General features: G+C 37.2%; 1 protein-coding gene across 17 annotated transcripts in view; it reads right to left on the reverse strand.

The window, feature by feature from the left end:
- The window catches only part of ADGRL3 (adhesion G protein-coupled receptor L3), a gene marked incomplete at its 3' end in the record, with an annotated part of 394,935 nt that overhangs the window by 137,739 nt on the left and 235,159 nt on the right, over nucleotides 1–22,037 (reverse strand). For all 17 annotated transcript variants that reach the window (XM_083351852.1, XM_083351853.1, XM_083351851.1 and 14 more), the window contains 2 exons: nucleotides 3,960–4,026; nucleotides 64–155 (listed from right to left, as the gene is read on the reverse strand). In XM_083351852.1, coding sequence (XP_083207978.1) covers nucleotides 64–155; nucleotides 3,960–4,026 — 159 coding nt within the window. The remainder of the gene's footprint in view (nucleotides 1–63; nucleotides 156–3,959; nucleotides 4,027–22,037) is intronic.

The following is a 22,037-nucleotide window of genomic DNA, read 5'->3' on the forward strand; positions in this document are numbered from 1 at the left end:
GTTTAGTACTCCATTGTGTAATTCAGCTGGAAACAATAAAGAAAGTGGGAAGGATTTACTTACTTGATATTGTCGAGACACCCTGATTCAGGTTTCAGAATGGCAGTATGATGAAACATTTTGTAAAGGGCAATTCCAAGGAAGATTACATTAAGCTGAAATAAAATAAAATAAATAAAATAAAATGGCAAGTTATAAGAAGAGGAAAAAGGATGAACCTAGTTTTCTTTGACATCATACAACTATGGACTATAATAGTTCCAAAAGCAGAGATATGCTCAAAACTCAATTACTTGTCCATAATACACGGTAAAGTGAATCTGTGTTCTAAGGAGTAAATGTACACCAGAAGATTAGGAACTTTTTTCTGGCAGTATATTTAAATAATTGTTCATTTTATATGGGTGAATTCTTGTCCTGTGACCGTCTACCTCCAAGTCTGAAGAGGAATAACCTGGCATGTATTCAATGAAATATAGACTTGAATATGCTTTTGCATTATGTACAGCAGATAAAGTCCACTGGACTTTATTAGTTTGCATGGACAACAGAAAACTGTTCACAGAAAAGCAATTAACAAAACTCACAAAACTATCCCAACCACAATATCAAAGTAACTTTTTGATGGTTTTTCTAATAGTAAAAGAGAAATGACACATCGGTTCTCTGAGTTACTGGAGTGTGTTTATCGTTATTCTTCAAGCACATTCTAGGATTAATATATACTGTAAGACTCTGTAAAATTGAACAAAGACAGAATGAAGTAACTAGGACACTGCAAAATAAAAAGCAGTACCATAAGGATAGACAAAGTAGATTTTAATACACAATGTAGAGATACCTCACCCCTCCACCCTTACACTAAAAGAGCTTTGTTTCTATAAATGTCCTAAACATTATGAAAACCAGGCAATTTCACTGTATTCAACCACTAGTTTGGTATAAGTCATTAAGATCCTGGATTAAACAAAATGTCACCCTTAACCCAGAACAAGCCAAATTTAGCATCTCTGCTTAGTAGAAATTTTCAAAGTAACTTTTTTAAAAAGAGAGTTTTTACAAAACAAAAAATTTCCAAAAGACTTTGATCCTTTTAAAGGGAGCCATCAATCCTTATATCTTTTACTAATTTTGAGGTCACCATTGTTATAACATAATCTTACACTGAATTATAGAAAAATTATTTCAACGTGATTGCACTCAGAGGGGCTTTTGATATTTTTCTCAAAGCTTGCTGCAGTTATTTTCTAAGCAGCAAACCTTCTCTGAAGGATAATGGTTCCAACAGACACCAAGAATCCAAGTGAATTGGATGAGGCAGCTGAATGAATTTACTTATGTCTTCCCTCACTTAAAAAGAAAGACATTCATGAGATATGAGCTTTTAGGAGAAAATACTCCATTGAGCCTCTTGGTTTTCTAAAAATTTCACTATACAAATAACTAGTGAAAAAGTTAAAGCTATAAAAATATAGAACTTGCTGATTTGCCTGTATAGGGCTACATAAATTATGATATCTGGAATGTGACTTTCCATTTAAAATCTTAAATTCTCTATTTCAGATTTGTGTTCTACTTTCAAAACTCACAAATATTATGACATGCTGGCTGGGATGATGCATTGTAGAGTTTGATTGCTCTCAAATAACACAAAGCAAATAAACTAGCCCTAAAAGCCAATCAATCAGTCTGTCTATCAGTCTGTCTTTGCATTATCTTGTCTAGGAAACAGATTAAGCGAATGGCATGGGGGGGAAAATACTTGTGGAAAAATATTGATGCATTTGTACTGAATCATTTTCTTACAAGGAAAACACTCGTAAAAGAATACAGGTATGGAAATTAATCCTGAAGAAATCTACCAGAGATTTATTTTCATGCAAATTAGTGTGAGTTCTCAAAACGTTCCCTCTGAATTTAATTTTAACTGAAAACTTTAATATAAGAAAAGTTTTAAAGAAAAATGGTCTTTTAAGGAACTATGAATATTTACTCATTTATTATGCAATTTTGAGGCTACCCAACTCCTTAACTCTTACAAATAAAAAGGAAAAAAACAAGACATATAACAAGAATTCAACCAGCTATAAAACCAAGCTTAACTAAAGGGGCCACTTTCAATGAAGGCCTGGAAAGACAACTAGGTTTGGAGCTGGACATCCTAAAGGTAGGAGGCACATGAAACTCTGGGGGATGTTAAGCCAGTGGGCAGATGGTGCAACTGAAAAGAGATATCCCGGATCTCATAAGATGAGATTGCCTAATTGATTAGACCTGAGCACATCCACCCTTCTTTTTTTATTAAAAAGTTTTGTAAAAATTACAATATAATCCCCAAAACCAACCCACCCAAATCCCCCCTCTCCCTCCCCCACTTCCCAAAGCTGAACACAGGGTTACAAATATAATAATCATAATCTAACTAACATTAACCAACTATATAAATAACCAAGTTTATAATGTGCTTTAACTCCCCTTTAATGTAAATACAAACAAAATAAAAGTGAACATAATAATAATAAAAACATAAACAAATTAATATCCAAGTTATTAAACAATACTAATACTAAAAATAATAATAATACCATATAATTAAAACTAATACAAATTCCGCTATAATAAACTATTAATAATAATAACAATCTAACATTTACCCATAAGCTTTTATATTTCTACAAGTCCACCAGATATGAAAATAAGTGGCATCCAAACTGCCACATCTCCAACATTTGGGCTGTAAATTAGGATACATACAAGACAACTTTTTAGGATCCAAATGCCATCTATAAAACATTTTATAAAAATTTTCTCTTAAATTTTGGGCCTGGGTAAATTTAACATTTCTAACCCAAATTACCTCCCATATATCCAATGGGATCGGTTCTTGAATATTTTGAGCCCACTTTACCATACAATCTTTAACTAATTCCATTTCCGAATCCAATTCTATTAAAGCATTGTAAATTCTCTTTATATGCGCTCGATTTTGATCTTTGATCTGTTTTACCAAATTTTTGTCCAGTAGTGTAATGCCAACCTTCTGATCTAACTTCCACCTAGCTTGAAATTGAGTATACTGGGTACAATATTTTCTTGTTTTAACTCAACTAACGACTTTAAGAGCTTCTTGAATTGCATCCAGAAGCCAACTGGTAACCAGTGCAGCTCCCAAAGCAGTGGGGTCATGTGACCATAACACAATATCCCCATTACTGTCTGTACAAGCTGTAGTTTTGGGTGTTTTCCAAGGCAACTCCATGCTTTATAGCAGGGGTGTCAAACTCAATTTCATTGAGGGCCGCATCAGCATTGCGGTTGCCCTCAGGGGGCCGGGTGGGTATGGCCAGGATGGGCGTGGCCTACTGGGTGGGCATGGCTAGAGTGCATATGGCCTACTGGGTGGGCATGGCCAGCTCTACATCGTTCGCATCAAGGGTGCCTATGGGGGCCTGGGCAGGAGTGGGACAGATCTGAGGGTCTCTGGCAGAAGGAGGGTCTCTGGGCCAGGGCCAAGGCAGTGGGGGCCATTCCCTCACTGTTTCCAGGATGGCTTCGCGGGCCACATGAAACCACTTCACAGGCCGGATCCGTCCCCTGGGCCTTGTGTTTAACATGTCTGCTTTACAGTAATCCATTTTGTGAAGTGACCAGGGCATGAACAACTATCTGAGGGATCCCGATCCAGCAAAGGGCCTAATTGGTACATTAGATGTACCCCTGCAAAGGTTCACTCTCTGCTCTCTTTGAGCAATGGTTATGTGGCCAAGTTTGCTTCTTCCTATTCAGTGACAATATCTTCAGGGATTTAAAGCAAAACATTTTTATAATGTTCTTCCATGGCAGAAAATACCACTGACAAGTTTCTGGCATCATCTTTTCCCAATTAAGTTACATTTGATGCAAGACATGCAAGATCCTAAAGATGCATTTCCAGAAAACAGCTAATTAAGAATTCTTACCATAATGATCAACGTTGCCGGTCCTATAAAGCTCCAAATGAAATAGGTGTCAAGTCGAAGCCAACATCTGTAGTGATAATGCAAGAAAAATGGTGTTCAGGGATAGCACATGAAACAGATATCAGGAGTAAGCAAATAAAAGAGAGAAATGAGAATTGTATAATATTCCATTAAGAGGCATGAGATGCTACAGTGCTTCTTCAGTAAAATTGGATCATATGGTTTATGTTTGGTAATGTTATTGACAAAGTCAGGTATTAATTTCTGGAGGAAACAAGGAAATAGCGCAGATTTTACTTGAAAGTGTTCACAATTAAAAATAATTATGAAAACAACCATAAAATCTACCTTACAACCATTCTTTGCAGCCTATCAGCTTCACAGTAGGTGACTTTTTTGCTTAAGAAAATCTTTAAAAAGTAAGTGAAGAGAAAAATAAATTAGCAGTGCTAAAACTTAACCAGATTCAGGTTCTCCCTTCCTCATGAATATTCCTAGAAATGAATCTTATGATTAAGCCAGGAGATTCATAATCTAAATTATTCATCACTTAATTTTGTCTATGTTTAATATCCCTAGTGCTTAATGATTTTAGAAATAAAATTTCCATTTCTAGTTTCTGTAGCAGCAAAATAGATATCACTAGCTACAAAACAGACAGAATTGCAGTACTGGAAGGTACCATTAAGCCATTATACTCAGCCTCTGGTCAATCCAGAAATCCAAATTATGAATCCTAAACAGTTGGCTGCCTAGTATCTAGCCTCCACTTGAGCATCTCCATTGGGATAGGGAGTCCATTATTTCTCTTGCTGTCAAAGTACTGTTATTATTAGGAAGTGTTTTTTTTCCCCTAACTTAGAACCTGCCTTTCTATAATTTAAATAATTACATCTTGCATCCTGGAATGATAAAGAATGGCTCCTCCTCTCTTTTGGTTTGACATGGAGATGATGTTATCCATTCAGTCATGTCTGACTCTTAGTGCTCCTAGAGGCCAGGTCTCTCCACATCTTCCAATCTTGTGTTACTTCTTTGAGTTTTTCTATGCTTTGGCTGGTGTCAGCTTTGATGGTGTCCAGCCACCATGTTCTTTGGCAGCCTTGTTTCCTTTTGCTGCTAATGCTTTCAAATATAATTGCTTTCTCCAGTGATTGGGTTGACAACTTTTCAAGAAACATATAAACTCTGAGTTTTATCATTTCAAGGCAAGTGTGGTATTGTGGTTTGGTATGCTGGCCTGACAGCCGTGGATAGGAAAGTATTAAAGAGGGTGGTGAGCACAGCACAAAACATTGTGGGCTGTCCCCTGACATCACTGGATGACATCGTTTGCTGCCTTGGGAGAGTGAGAAAAATTCTCAGGGATGACTCACACCCTGGTCGGTACCTCTTTACTCTCCTACCATCAGGAGTATAGCCAGCCGTACCAACAGGCTGAAGATCAGCTTCTATCCATGGGCTGTCAGGCTCTTGCATAGGAAATAACTTTATGTATGATTGACTTGTGAGGCCGGTGTGTTGTGCAATTAGCTCACATGGTGTAATAAGATGGTGGGTTTGTTGTCACTGTGAGTTGTGGTGGTGGGGCACGAAGGGAGGCTCAGCTAATCTCAATGCATACATGGTTGTACTTTGACAATAAAGGTTCATTCATTCATTCATTCATTCCAGGTGTCCTTCACTCTGTTTTCATAGGACTTATTTCTAGCCTCAAAATTATCCCTGTTGCCCTTTTCTGCATCCATTCTAGTTAGTCTGAATCCTTTTAAATGTAATATACAACCCAAAATAAAAGGAAATTATTATTTTCTGTCACCTTCAAAAAAATCTTTCTGTTGATAATAGTTTCTTTGATGAGCTGTTGATGAGCACTCTTTTAGTAATATTTTTGAATCAGTCATGTATCCCCTTGATTTATGCTATCTAGCATACACTTAACTAGCTTGATTAATGAGATTGTCTGGAAGTACTTTGTAAATGCTTTGCTGAAATCATCAAAGTCTACAGCATTTACAAAATCTGCTAAGGAAATTACCTAATTAAAAAAACAAGTTAAGGTTAGAGTAGAGAGTTATGCTGAATAGTTTCAAGGTCAGTGGTGGGATTCAAATATGTGAACTGGTTTACTGTGTGGATGCCACTTCTGGAAGTCCATTCTGGGACTAGGCAACAAAAAATTAGCTACCGGTTCTGCTGAAGTGGTGCAAACCAGCTGAATCCCACCACTGATCAAGGTCAGAATCTGCTCTAGAATCTGCTCTAGAATATTCTAGATAATAATGGGAGACTGACCAATCTACAGTGCTTTGGATTTTCTTTTGATACCATCTTTTCTACTCTCTTTTTCAAAGTATGGACAATATTTACCTTGCTCCAATTGTATGTTACAGTATGTCCTTATTTTGCAATTGCAATTTGTTCTGGTAAAATTGTCACTAAACAAACTATTTCATACACACACACACACACACACACACACACAAACACACACACACAGAGGTTTTTTTTTTTACAAAGTTTGCAGGTTGCTTCCATCTCATTTAGATAAAGTTCTCTTGTACAGCAATGCCAGTGTTATTCTTGCTCCAACATGTATGGTTGCAGGTGCAGAAATTTGGGTGTAATTATCCACATTGGTTGGAAAATGGTTACATTACTACTATTTACTATCATTTGTTACCATAGTATTTGTAAATGGTTGTTGAGGTAGTCCCTATAATGAAGACAGGCTGTATTTTACCAGTTCACCAAGTTTTCTCAAAAATCATGTTAAAAGACACGAACATCATAAAGTTTCTACAATACCCTATGATGCAATTCATCAAATTCTATGAAAACTCATTCCATCGAAATAGTTATTTTATTACCATGTTTACATCAAACTTTAATTGTGCTTATTCATCCTGCTCCTCAAAGTTGCCTATCAGCAGAAACATTTGAATACAATATACTAAATCAAATAAGATAAAATCTGTCAGATTTTATGTGGTTCAGCCTCAGAAAATTCCTATACTTTTAAAAGCATTCTCTATTAGATCAACAGGATAGATATGCTTAAGTAACTCCACCTGACTGCTGAGTAATCACTAATTAGGTCTTCACTATGTAAGCTTATCCACATACACACACACATAGAGAAACAAGCACACAAACATAGACACATATATTATATGGAACTTTGGAGAACTATTTCTAGCATAGGGGCATGATTTCATTTCCCACGTACTCTAGTGGGCAAAATTATATCTAGGGGCTGGGTTGTAGTGAGAAGACCATCATTCCACAATATATAAGTATTTCCAATTATATCATGAGTTTGTGTAGGAAGAAGAAGGAACTGGATAGTCTTTGTCTCCTCCTGCATTTACAGAGGAGTCCATGCAGGATAAAGTAGGGAGCCAATATTCTTTGATTTACCCTGCAAAAAAAAATGTTTTTGTTTACTCATGACCAAAAGCCTTGGTGGAGCAGTGGGCTAACGCCTCCTTAAGTAACACCAGCTGCCTGCAATTAGTGCAGGTTCACATCCCACCAGGCTCAAGGTTGACTCAGCCTTCCATCCTTCCGAGGTAGGTAAAATGAGGACCCAGATTGTTGGGGGCAATAAGCTGACTTTGTAATAATGCCGCTTGGGTGTGTGTGTGAAAGCCCTAATAAGCAGGCATATACATAGAATGAAGGCTATTGCTAAGCACATTGGTTTGTGCTTAAATTGTAAGCCGCCCTGAGTCTTCGGAGAAGGGTGGGATATAAATGGGATTAAAATAAAAATAAAAAAAATAAAAAGAGGAAAGATGCCTCACCATATTTTCTTCATGGACATTCATAATTCATACAAGTTGGGAGCCATGACAGTCTACCCTTTAAGGAGCAACTTCAAACGTATTATACTTTTCCCCATTTGAAAAAATATGAGTTAGCCAAAGAATAATTGTCCTTGCAGTTGTTCCAACTGATGAGCAGGGCTTTTCAGGATACATCAGACATGTGGCTAGATAGATTAACTTTATAAACTAGAGAATCTTCCTCTCTCTTTAAAGCTAATATAATTTTCTTAAGTGACTTAAGCTTCAGTTTGTTCCATCTTGATGTGAAACCTTCTAATTTTTTTCTTTACCACTTTCTAAGGATATTGATTGTTCCACAAGTCACTTCTATTTCAGATATGATCACATTTTTTGCAATATAATGCAAACAGTCGATGGGCATAACATCATTAGTATCTGTCTATGGAGATTCTCAATCATCCAGGTCATAGTTGTCCCAAAGATGCTTTTTTACGCAGTAACTGGATTTTCTTGTTTTTCTTTGAAGACATTTTGCTTCTCATCTAAGAAGCTTCTTCAGCTCAGAGCTGAAGAAGCTTCTTGCATGAGAAGCAAAACATCTTCAAAGAAAAACAAGAAAGTCCAGTTGCCTTGTGAAAAAGCATCTTTGGGACAATCAGCAGTATCTGTTCTGAGGTGTGGGAATTAAGTGACCCCACTTGGACCATTCCAGGAGAAGAATCCTTGCAATCTGATTCAGTCATCACTTGGACAGTGGCTGGATGTTAAGGTAGATGATAACTCCTTGTTTGAAGATGGTTAGTGTATGTGCCCTGAATAAGGCAAAGGTACAATCTGTCTTGAAGAGGCTCCTCCTGGATCTGGCCATATCAGTGGATTACTTAGATTCTTATTCCATGCCCAGACAGGCAGCAGGAACCAATATGCTTGTGCTGGTGGGCGATGTATTTGGAATCTGGATGAGGACAATGAGTCATTTCTAGTCCTTTTTTACTTCATGTTGGCACTAATTATCTTCTATTGCTCATATCTCCCAAGATTCCTGTAATAAATGGGAATGAGGGGCCCTATTTTGCAGTGGTTCTGTTCCTTCCTAAGTGGATAATTTTAGTAAGTGGTAGTAGGGGCAGAGAAAAATTTACATGAACCTACTGGGAGAAATTTTCTCTTACTTTGTGATGGATTATCATGAATATACTGCAATGCCCAGACTGACATCTGAGCCTCAAGCCTGTAATGTAATGGAAGTGTTGACCTTGTACCTGGATCGAGGCCTCAGGTATGGAGAAATAGATTGAAACTGAATCCCAGAAAGACTGGTCACTATTTGACCCCAAAACATCTGATTATCTCAATGAAGCAGCACCTTCTTTCAAAAAGAAGCTACATGGTCTGAGGTCTTCCCAGGCTCATGACAAAAATCAGACAAGAAATGGAGATCATGGTTGGGGAAGGGAGATTTTTTCAGCTTCAACTGGTATGCCAGTTGTGGCACTCTTTGTAGGAGATAATCCTGTGAACAGTGACTCATACTCTTCTTGTGACTAAATTACTGCAATGCTCTCCACCTGAGATTGCCTTTGAAATTCAGCACCCTGTTTATTAGTGAATAGGAGTTGTTATTTGCACATAACCTGAATGCTGTCACTCCTTCAAGGTAGGCAAGATCAGGAATCTAGTATCATAATAAATACTAGAACTCTCAACTATATCTAATTGGCATTGGCTAAAATAACATTATGTTGGAGTCCATTGAAGTTTAGCAGCTAAAACATTCAAATAAATAGATAAATGATAAATAAAACCTTGAAATCCTGATGCATTTTCCCCTCCCTCTTATATCAAAGAGAGCCAGAGTGAGGCAAAGTTAAATTTCTTTGTCATGCATTCAGGTTTTCAGTTGGTAGCTGTGACCACAGAAAAATACATAAACTGCATGCTTTCGTGGGGAAAGGTCTCAGCATCTCTGCCCAGAAATTATGTGCTGGACAAGTAGGATCTACTTGAAGTATACTGAATGATCTTAGCATTAGCCAGTTTAGCCTGAAACTCATGTTTTACTAACCAATGCTATATGTTTTCTCCAAGGTTATCTCTGTACTCTTCTACACGTGTTGACATCTCTGCTTCAAAAAGATCAAAATATAGCCTTCTGGATACAATTCATAGAGCTGGCTAATGCTAAGATCATTCAGTATACTTCAAGTAGATCCTACTTGTCCAGCACATAATTTCTGGGCAGAGATGCTGAGACCTTTCCCCACGAAAGCAAGCAGTTTATGTATTTTTCTGTGGTCATAGCTACCAACTGAATTTTTTTGCCAGAAATCTGCATGGGATCATAGCCCCTGACCTTCAGGGAAAGATGTTTAAGGTAGACCTGTTTAGAATCAGACTTCAGATCTAGTTTTGGGATACAGAGCATCCTAATGTGAGAATGACACAATACTCCAATAGCTGTTTGCTGAGGACATTTCATTTCAATCAGCTGCTTCTGGGGTTTGATATCATTGGTCTAAGGTTTTCTCTCTCAAAACTAATGCTTTCCTTGACATTGTGATTCAAGATGTCTCATGCAGGACCTTTGCAAGATGCTGAACTCCTAGTCTTAATCTTCTAGAATAGGGGTGTCACACTTGCAACGTCATGTGACGTGTCACAACGTATCATGACTTTTTTTCCATTGCCAGCAATCGGGTGGGAATGGTTTTGGCATGACAGATCCAGTCCACAGGCCGGCAGTTTGATACACCTGTTCTAGGACATTGTGTGATTGATATTCCCGTGGTAATGCACAAATTAAAAAATTAATGTAAACCTGGAGGGCTTTTTTTAAAAAAAGGGAAACTGTTCCATTGATAGTTGGAGTAGCTGAAGGATGCTCAAAGTGACACGCATATATATACCTTCCACATGTTCAGTAGTGGATTTTCCCCTCTGGGCAAATGAAATGGGGATGGAGAGGAAAGGATGACTGCCTTGAAACTGCCTGCAGTAAACAGAGGGCAGCATCCTCAATCTGAGGTATGATAAAGGTAGGCTGTGGAAGCAGCACTTTTTACATTAATAGTGACTCATTCTGCCTCCCTCAAGTTTTTTGAAGACCACAGCTGAGTTTATGCAATTTGCACAACTGCCCTATAATTTGAATAATTTCCTTGGGGCCATTATACAGGAACACTTTGGTATGCCCAGCACCTACATTTATTTATTGTATCTTTATACTTCATAAGATATATTTTAATGGCACAATCATCAGTTAAGATGATAAAATACTTGTTCCCAGATGGTGTTAGTGTCTTCTGTGCTCTGGCAGAAGTCCCTGTGGAATTTGTGTCTTGTCTCTCTTTAGGTTGCTCATGTTTGATGAAGTATGAATTGACTTATGGTGCAATTCAAAGGCATTTCTGCCTCAGGTGGATAACTTGTATCAGTGGTGGGATTCAAATATGTGAACAACTGGTTCTCTGTGTGGATGCCGCTTCCGGAAGTCCATTCTACATTGATGTTGTGACTCATATCTAGTTTTCTGCTTCTTGCTGTCAAGTGAGTGCACCAAATAATTATTCAGTATCTCACTCATTCCTTTTCTGATTTGGGGCTTGTCTTTGTCCTTTCTTTGTGCATTCTGGGTGCCTGTCTAGTTTTTCTTTAGAAACTTGTTTGTCTGTTTGATAACTTCTCTAACCTTAAAAAGATTTGTGTTCATTCCCCCCTTATTCCTCTGTTCTACCAGTTCCTGTAAGAAATACATTTGTTTGTACATTTACTAGTTTGGTGGCTTCATCTCATGAGTTGTGCAATATATGCACATACCTCTCACTGCACTGCACCTTTCTTTCTGATGTTGACCTGGTCCTTGGAGAAGGAGACGAGCACCTTCATGCTGAATTTCCACAAATGATAATTTCCATTATTCACTTTTACTATGCTTCACTTTAATTTTTGTTCATAAGGGTTTTTTTTACTATATGACTTCTTCTGTTGAAATTGGTCACTAGTTACAACTGCAGTATTTCTGAGTTTATACATTTTTACCAGAAGTATCTGAATAAGCAAAGTGAAATCGCTCTCTTAAAAAATTGGCAGATTGTTAATGCCTCAAGAGAATAGAAAAAAATAAATAAATTCAGTCCATCATAACAATTGTCAAAAATGGTTTTGGATAGAGCAGCAGAGTCAACAAGGATAAGCTTGAAAGAACAGGCCTTCTTCTTGCACAGATTAGTGCAATTTTCCTATAATTTGCCTTCAATCCATCCAGTATTTTTTGTATATAAATACAATATTTCACTTTAAATATGTCTTGGCACCATTACAACTGCAGATTTATAATGATTTTTACTATTCTTTATTATCATACATTGCTAGATCAACTTTCCATGCTAAGACAATCTTCAGAGGTATGAGTTTTATTTTTCTTTCACATATAGACCATCACTTTCTATTTGCATTTCTGTCTTTTTTCCATATATCCAATAGTACAGTGTTCCAATATCCTTGGGGCTAATAAAACTGAATGATTTTCAAACTCCTAGTTTCTGTATTTCATATAAATGAAAGGTACATTATCTTCAATGTCCAGCATTAATAAATCTTTACAGTCTGTATTTAAAACAGAATAAATTTTAGTAAATCCAGTTTCTTTTTATTTAATTCCTACTTCCGTTGTATTGTATTATTTTTTTCATACTGGAATTCTTTTTAAATATGATATACAATTCATATTAATATCTGTTAGAGGCAATTTTCATGGCATTCCATAAAACATAGGGCTTAAATTCAAATCATTTACTTGAAAATCATTTTGTATATCCTCTGAATATAGTATTTAATCAAAATATTCTCCAATAGAAAAAGGATATGATCTCTGTTTAAAACTGAAGTATGGTAGAGCCAAAATAGCATACAGATTGAATGGAATGGAATGGGAGATCATGTCTGTTACAACTGTATCTTTGCTAACTATATGAACTTAATCAGATTTGGATACCATTTTTCTTGAATAATTTAGAGGATTAATTGATATATAATCTCTAACTAATGGGTTACTAGTCCTTCAAGTATCAAGACATTGATAGGCTTTAAGTAGTTCCCTGATTAAATAGTTCCATTGGACTGCACATATTTAAAGTCATTGATATCTAAATATAATTAAGGAATCATTTTCAATATCCTGCTAATATAAATTCATCCTTTCTGACTTGTTCAGTCTTAAACAGTTGATGATATACAGTATATGAATATGGCATTTCCCCTTAAATTAGTTCTTAAGTTTGAAAATATTTAATTAGGGATGATATTAGATATTAGATAGAGAGGTCACTGCAAGTCAGTGCAAGTACTGTACTGTAAATTATGGAAGCAAGCAAATGCAAAGATCTAAGACAGATAAACTCCTGAATATAATTGACTCATTTACACCATACTTAATAAATATGCCATCAGATGATAGTGCTTCACATTCTCAAAAAAGGCAACATAAGGGGAAAAGAGCTAATTTGAGTAATAAGATATGCTAAGAATAACTAAATGAATCTAGTAATTCTCCTATGGTTAGACAAAAAACATTTTAAAACTGTGATTAACTATTATTAGTAAAGGCTTGCTAAAGAATTAATTGCTTAAATGTAACTGAGGCTCACCAGGTGCATATGGGAGATCCCATACTGGAATCCTTAATTGCTGTGGTAGAGATTTTTGGTGGGAAGGAGACTTCTAGTGTCCCTTCTGTGTCCCTTCAATGTTTGACCTCTGCCAAGCCATTCAACAAACATGCATCAATGAGTGCTATAATCTCTTGGCATGGAGAGGTCAAGAAATTCAACCATTTTACTTTCTAATTGCACTGGCCGATGGTTTTTTGCATATAGTACACATTGATCAACCCAGAGTAAACACTTGCTAGGGAACAATCAATGGCATAAAGCATGCTTAACTTCAGGTCAGATGTCATTATTTTTAATTCTGAGAGAGGATATCAGATTTGTCAGACTTTTCTAAGTTAGGTAAGAAACTGCATGAATTGACTTTCAAGGATACCCACGGTTTGATGAGTAGATTTATTGTAGCAAAGGTAATAAGGCCATTAGAAAATAATAAAATGAAGGTTTACATCACTGTAGTTCTTTGTCCATCTCAAGCAATCATCTAGTCAGATTGAGTAGAAGCCAATCTTTTGACTGGAAGGAGCCTTTTAATCTGATTCTTACTTTTGCTAATTGACTGATTTGGTACCAGACTGTTGCTTTTGACCGTTTGACAACTGACTATTGCATTGCCAATGAGGAAGGTATAAGCAGAAGTTCTTGTATATCTGAAATAATGTTTAAAATTAAGGTTGCCTAGATCCTCTCAAAATGAGAAGACTCAACAAAAACTATTCAGCACTCTTATAATTACAAGGATGGGGGGGAATGCATGTAGTAGTGGATTCTGGTATGAGAGGAGTACCTCTTCCCCAGTGGTAGCTAATTTTTTGTGGTCGAGGCCCAGAATGGACTTCCGGAAGCAGCATCCACACAGAGAACCAGTTGTTCACATATTTGAAGCCCACCACTGCTCTTCCCCCTACTGTGTAGGCAAATGTAGCACACAAACTTTGATTTTAGGACTTCCCAGAAAGAATGGCAGACCAACGATAGCTCTAGCCCTTCAATAAAAGGAGAACACAAGATCACCCAAGGTGTGCTCCATAGGGTTGCTTCTCACCAGGACAATCTCAGGAGGCTTGGAGAACCTGGTAGAAGAAGGAATTTGCCATACTTGCTCTAGTTGCAAACAGAGTCTTTCAAAGGGCACTAACTTTGCACTTTTCTTGTTAACCTCTTTCGGAAATTGCTTATTAACTGTTTTAAAGAAGTTAGATACCTTCAGGCTGAAAACATCAAGAGAATGCCTTCAATCCTTAATATAAGAAAATGAAGGTGCATCTTTACAACCTTTAAGCATTTAAAATAAACAGCAAGAAGCAAGGCAAGGTTTTGACTTTAGAAATTTTTAAATGGATTAAGGATTTGGAAATCATTGGAGTATTGGACTTTAGATATGAAGACTTTGAAATTAATTTTAAAGAATAAATGTATTTTTATAGGAAAAAACCCTTTTTATAGTGAAGACATAAGACAAGCAACTTATAATGGCATACATAAATATTTTTAGGAACTGCAATATCAATATCAATGTCAGCTATGTTGTGTCTTGTTGGGAAGAGTCTATTCCCAAAAGATGTTACAAAAATGATATGCAACAGAATATATCCAAACCCAACATAAACAAGATTTTGCCATTAGACATAAAATATCCTGGATGAGCCTTTAACAATTAAGAAGGAAATAAAATGACAATCCCATAAAGTAATTGGAATATTTTCTTTTTGTTGTAGTTATAAAAGCATCCATTTAAAGCAGGCATGTCAAACTCGTGACGTCATGTGACATCGCATGACATATCGTGACTTTTTCCCCATTGCCGGCAATGGGGTGGGTTGTAGTTTTAGTATGATGCATCTGGCCTGCGGGCCGGCAATTTTGACATGCCTGGTTTAAAGTCTGTGAAGAAATTTGAAGCAAGGTTCAACAATCATCAGAATGGATTAAAGAACAAGATTGTTTTATGTAAAAAGAAGGAACACAAAATCAATTTATTTGATCAGGGTTAAAAAAACGGGGTAATGTTACAATTTGGGGTGGATTTTTTTTTTTTGAATTTGCTGACATCTGGACTGGAAAAACGTTTATGTATTGGACCTACTTACAGTTAACATGGTGTTTAAGCTTTTCCCTTACAATTTCTTTATGTATCCTAATCTGACAGCATTTAAATTGGTTTTGTAACTGTCTTTTTACTTAAAAGTTTGGAAGTTTTGTGTGCTTGCTCTATTTAAAGGAAATATTATCAATCTTTGTTATGTTAAATTCCAGTCTTTTGTTTATATTAGGATAATAGGATTCCTTTTTGCCTTCTAAATGTGGATTTGCTTAGAATTGACATGTGAAATGTTTATTTGAATGTGACATTGTTATTTGAGGATTTTTAATTTTTTTGTTCACACTTGGGACCACTTATGTTTTTTAAATTTATTTATTTATTTTATTTTAATTCCATTTATATCCCGCCCTTCTCCGAAGACTCAGGGCGGCTTACAGCTAAGAAATGAGGTGTGGAATGTTTAGTTTTACATATGTTAATTAATGTTATTGTTTTAGAGCTCTGTTTGGACATTTTGCTGATACCTGGATTGGAAATATGTTATCTATTCTATATGCCTATACTTCCCCTTCATGGATTACTGCCTTGTCATGGCGAAGGGGCTTGCGTAATTCAATGAAGCTATGAGCTATGCCGTGCAGGGCCACCCAAGACGGACAGGTCATAGCAGAGAGTTCTGACAAAACGTGATCCACTGGAGAAGGAAATGGCGACCCACTCCAGTATCTTCGCCATGAAAACCCTATGGACAGTACCAAAAGGCAAAATGATATGACGCTGGAAGATGAGCCCCTCAGGTCGGAAGGCGTCCAATATGCTACTGGGGAAGAGCAGAGGGCTAGTACTAGTAGCGCCAGAAAGAATGAAGCGACTGGGCCAAAGCCGAAAGGACGCTCAGCTGTGGATGTGTCTGGTGGTGAAAGGAAAGTCCGATGCTGTAAAGATTTTTTCTCCATAGGAACCTGGAATGTAAGATCCATGAATCAAGGAAAACTGGACGTGGTCAAACAAGAGATGACAAGACTGAACATTGACATCTTAGGTATCAGCGAACTAAAATGGACAGGAATGGGTGAATTTAATTCAGATGACCATCAGGTATACTACTGTGGGCAAGAATCCTTCAGAAGAAATGAAGTAGCCTTCATAGTCAATAAAAGAGTAGGAAAAGCAATACTGGGATACAATCCTCAAAATGACAGAATGATCTCAGTTCGAATCCAAGGCAAACCATTCAATATCACAGTAGTCCAGGTCTATGCCCCAACCACCAGTGCTGAAGAGGATGAAATTGACCAGTTCTATGAAGCACTACAGCACCTTATAGAACTAACACCAAAAAATGATGTTCTTATCATCATGGGGGATTGGAATGCTAAAGTAGGAAGACAAAAGATAACTGGAATAACAGGCAAGTTTGGCCTTGGAGTGCAAAATGAAGCAGGGCACAGGGTGATAGAATTCTGTCAAGAGAATACGATGATCATAGCAAACACTCTTTTCCAACAACCCAAGAGACGGCTCTACACATGGACATCACCAGATGGTCAACACAGAAATCAGATTGACTATATGCTCTGCAGCCAAAGATGGAGAAGCTCTATACAGTCAGTAAAAACAAGACCAGGAGCTGACTGTGGCTCAGACCATGAGCTTCTCCTTGCAAAGTTTAGGCTTAAACTGAAGAAAGTAGGGAAAAGCATTAGGCCACTCAGGTATGAATTAAATCATATCCCTGTTGAATATACAGTAGAGGTGACAAATAGATTTAAGGAATTAGATCTGATAGACAGAGTGCCTGAAGAACTATGGACAGAGGTTCGTGACATTGTACAACAGGTAGCAACCAAAACCATCCCAAAGAAAAAGAAATGCAAGAAAGCAAAATGGCTGTCTGAGGAAGCTTTGCAAATAGCTGAGGAAAGGAGGGAAGCGAAAGGCAAGGGAGAAAAAGAAAGATACACCCAATTGAATGCAGAATTCCAGAGAATATCTAGAAGAGATAAGAATGCCTTCTTAAATGAACAGTGCAAAGAAATAGAAGAAAACAATAGAATAGGGAGGACCAGAGATCTTTTCAAGAAAATTGGAGAAATGAAGGGAACGTTTAATGAAAAAATGGGCATGATAAAGGACCAAAATGGCAGGGACCTAACAGAGGCAGAAGAGATTAAGAAGAGGTGGCAAAATTACACAGAAGAACTATACAAGAATGAGCTTAACGTCCCTGATAATCACAATGAGGTGGTCACTGACCTCGAGCCAGACATCCTAGAATGTGAAGTGAAGTGGGCCTTAGAAAAGCTGAGCAACAACAAAGCTAGTGGAAGTGACAGTATTCCAGCTGAGCTATTCAAAATCTTAAAAGACAATGCAGTAAAAGTGCTACACTCAATTTGCCAGCAAATTTGGAAAACTCAACAATGGCCACAGGATTGGAAAAGATCAGTTTACATTCCAATTCCAAAGAAAGGCAGTGCCAAAGAATGTTCAAACTATTGCACCATTGCACTCATTTCTCATGCCAGTAAAGTCATGCTTAAAATCCTACAAGCTAGACTTCAGCAGTATGTGGATCGAGAACTACCAGAAGTGCAGGTAGGATTTCGAAGAGGCAGAGGAACTAGAGATCAAATTGCCAACATACGCTGGATCATGGAGAAAGCTAGGGAGTTCCAGAAAAACATCTACTTCTGCTTCATTGACTATGCTAAAGCCTTTGATTGTGTGGATCATAACAAACTGTGGCAAGTCCTTAAAGAGATGGGAGTACCAGACCATCTTATTTGTCTCTTGAGAAACCTATATGCGGGTCAAGAAGCAACAGTGAGAACTGGACACGGAACCACTGATTGGTTCAAAATTGGGAAAGGAGTCCGGCAAGGCTGTATACTGTCGCCCTGCCTATTTAAATTATATGCAGAGCACATCATGAGAAAGGCAGGGCTAGATGAATCAAAAGTTGGAATTAAGATTGCCGGAAGAAATATCAACAACCTAAGATACGCAGATGATACCACTCTAATGGCAGAAAGTGAAGAAGAACTAAAGAGCCTCTTGTTGCAGGTGAAGAAGGAGAGTGCAAAACTTGGGTTGAAACTTAACATTAAGAAAACCAAGATCATGGCATCTGGCCCTCTCAATTCCTGGCAAATAGATGGGGAAGAAATGGAGGTAGTGACAGATTTTATTTTCCTGGGCTCCAAGATCACTGCAGATGGGGACTGTAGCCAAGAAATTAAAAGACGCTTGCTCCTGGGGAGGAAAGCCATGGCAAATCTAGACAGCACACTAAAAAGCAGAGACATCACCCTGTCAACAAAAGTGCGTATAGTCAAGGCTATGGTCTTCCCAGTTGCAATGTATGGCAGTGAAAGTTGGACCATAAGAAAGGCTGAGCGCCAAAGAATTGAGGCCTTTGAACTGTGGTGCTGGAGAAGACTCCTGCGAGTCCCTTGGACCGCAAGGCGATCAAACCGGTCAGTCCTAGAGGAGATCAATCCTGACTGCTCTTTAGAAGGCCAGATCCTGAAGCTAAAACTCAAGTACTTTGGCCACCTAATGAGAAGGAAGGACTCACTGGAGAAGAGCCTAATGCTGGGAAAGATCGAGGGCAATAGAAGAAGGGGACGACAGAGAATGAGGTGGCTGGATGGAGTCACTGAAGCAGTAGGCGTGAGCTTAAATGGACTCCAGAAGATGGTAGAGGACAGGAAGGCCTGGAGGAATGTTGTCCATAGGGTCGCGATGGGTCGGACACGACTTCGCAGCTAACAACAACATGCCTATACTTAAGAGATGAATTATTGGATGAAGAGTTTTATATTTGTTAATTAAGAGGTGAAAAGATAGTGAATTTTTTTATATTTGTGTTGAGCATAGGAAGTTGCTGTCTTAGGAATTTTTCTTTTTATTTCTCTTTCTCCCTTGCTTTCTTGCACCCTTCTTCTTTTCTTTTTTAGTCTGAATTCAATTTTATTGTTGTAACTAAAACTTTTAATAAAATTATTATACAAAAAACAAAACTTTGATTTCAAATACAAAGAGGTCTATAGTAAGAATTCTATTATTAAAAAAGGAATTTTGCTGCTGCTGATGTTTTTCTGCTCAGAAACTCTGTTTCACTGTTTATTATATATGACATTTATATTAAGGGTTGCCTGATATATTGAGGGTCCCAATTCCAGCCCATAGTTTTCAAGCAGCTTGCAAATGTAATCTCGGATCTCCTTCTTGTTTTGATTTTTGACAAACAGTGGGAATGATCATAGTGTCAAAATATTGGTTATGTTAAAAATGGGAAAAATAAAGCTTCAGGTAACTACAGTTAGCTAGATGTAGATACTTGCCAAAACTCTGAAACAGATCATTAGTTTACTGATGAGCATTTTGCAAAGAATGCATCATTTGCCAAGAGTTGACAAGGATTTATCAAAAATAGATCATGACAAATTAACTCTATTTGGTCATTTTATCTTTGAGTGACACAGTAGTATGGTAGATTTACTGTAAGTGTGTCTCAACTTCAACAAAACATTTGAAAAGTTTTCCATGATATGCTAGTAGAAAAGATGGTAAAGTGTAGGCTGGGTAATGCTTCTATTAGATGGATATAGAACTGGTTGAATAACAATAGCCATACCACTTATATACCACTTCGCAGTGTTTTATAGCTCTCTCTGAATCAGCATATTGCCCCAAACAATCTGGGTCCTCATTTTACTGACCTCAAAAGAATGGAAGGCTGAATCAACCTTGAGCTGGTGAGAATCGAAATGCTGGCAGTCAGCAGAATTAGCCTGTGATACTGCATTCTAACCACTGCACCACCACAATTCTCATTGAATAAACATATCCAGTAAAATTACTTAGAGGACTGGTGTGCCTGCTCTGCTCTATATCTTGAATAAGATTAGGAAATATGATTATCAAATTTAAAGTTGACTAAATATGACTGTATGGAACATATAGGAAGATAATGTCAATATACAGGAGAAGTATTGGTGGAGCAGTGGGCTAATGCCTCCTTAAGTAACACCAGCTGCCTGCAATTAGTGCAGGTTCACATCCCACCAGGCTCAAGGTTGACTCAGCCTTCCATCCTTCCGAGGTAGGTAAAATGAGGACCCAGATTGTTGGGGGCAATAAGCTGACTTTGTAATAATGCCACTTGGGGGGGGGGCTGAAAGCCCTAATAAGCAGGCATATACATAGAATGAAGGCTACTGCTAAGCTTGTAAGCCGCCCTGAGTCTTCGGAGAAGGGCGGGATATAAATGGAATTAAAATAAAATAAATAAAAAATAAATTTATCCTGGGGAAGAGAAGATTAAAGAAAGACATTTTTTTCTAGTATTTAAAGAAGGTGATGGGGAAGAATTTTTCAGAGTTGTTCCAGAAAACGAAAAACAATGGGTTTAAACTAGAGGGAAATAGATTTCAGTTGGACACAAGAAAAATTTCCACTCTATAATGTAATCTTGAGGCAGTTATATTTGTGTAGAAATAACTGTGGAGATGCTACTTGGAACTTTAGCTGAAAAAGCATGTGAAGCTTTAAAAAGGTTTTCCAGATAATTCAAGCCCGCAAAGAAAATATAGCTTTTCTGATGTTAACATTAGACATTGACTGATGGTTTCCAGTTTTACCTAAGCTTTTTATGTACATCAATCTATATGATAATTTCCTTTTAGAATGACTGCAAAGCACAGTTGCACCAATATTTACAAAACTGAATAATCTAATCCTAGTAATTATCTATACCGTATTGCAACCTCTGATTGTTTACCTGCTATATATTTCATACATTCAAAAATGAAATATATGTTATTTATGATATAGATTAGAAAGAATAAAAGTAAAAATGATCAGGTCTCTGTTTTATTTAGGATTATTTATTTAGCATTCCACATCAGCTTTTAACCTGTTTTTCATCGGTTTTTTGTTTACCAATGAGCCACTCACTAATTGTAACTAATACAGTATACCGTAAATGAAATATGACTTGGATTTATGCCGATATTGCAGTAACTAATACTATACACAATTGCTATACAAAAGGCATTAACTAAAGCCATCTATATTAACTGATGGATAAAATAAGTAAGGATACATTCTGTCCCTGTTGCTCTTAAAGTGACCTTGTACTGCCAGCTGTCATTCCTCAAACCCTCTAGAACAGATTTCCTTTGCTATATGTCACTTGAGTTGACATGGCAAGACTAAGGATTGAAAAACCATTGCCACATTCTGTGCTGCTCCCTTCAGCTCAATTCCACATACAGAAAGAAACAATGGGAGCGAAACCAGGTAACTTCTATTGAGGCTGGAACATACAATACTGAAATTAAGATGGAGCAGACAAAACCCTTGACAGTTTCACTCCTTTTACCTTGACTGAGTTGATCTGGCTGGTTGGGGAGATGCAAAGCTTTCAGGTTTCCATTTTCATATATAATATTAGTGGCAAAAAGCAACTAGGCAGAACAACAATACAAAATAAAAAACAAAACTGTTCAGGCATCCCATATTAAGTCCAACCAGCTCTGTTCCTTAATCCTGCCAAATTTATGTAAGC

This window comes from Vipera ursinii (assembly GCF_947247035.1).
Source record: "Vipera ursinii genome assembly, chromosome: 2".
NCBI lineage: Eukaryota > Metazoa > Chordata > Lepidosauria > Squamata > Viperidae > Vipera > Vipera ursinii.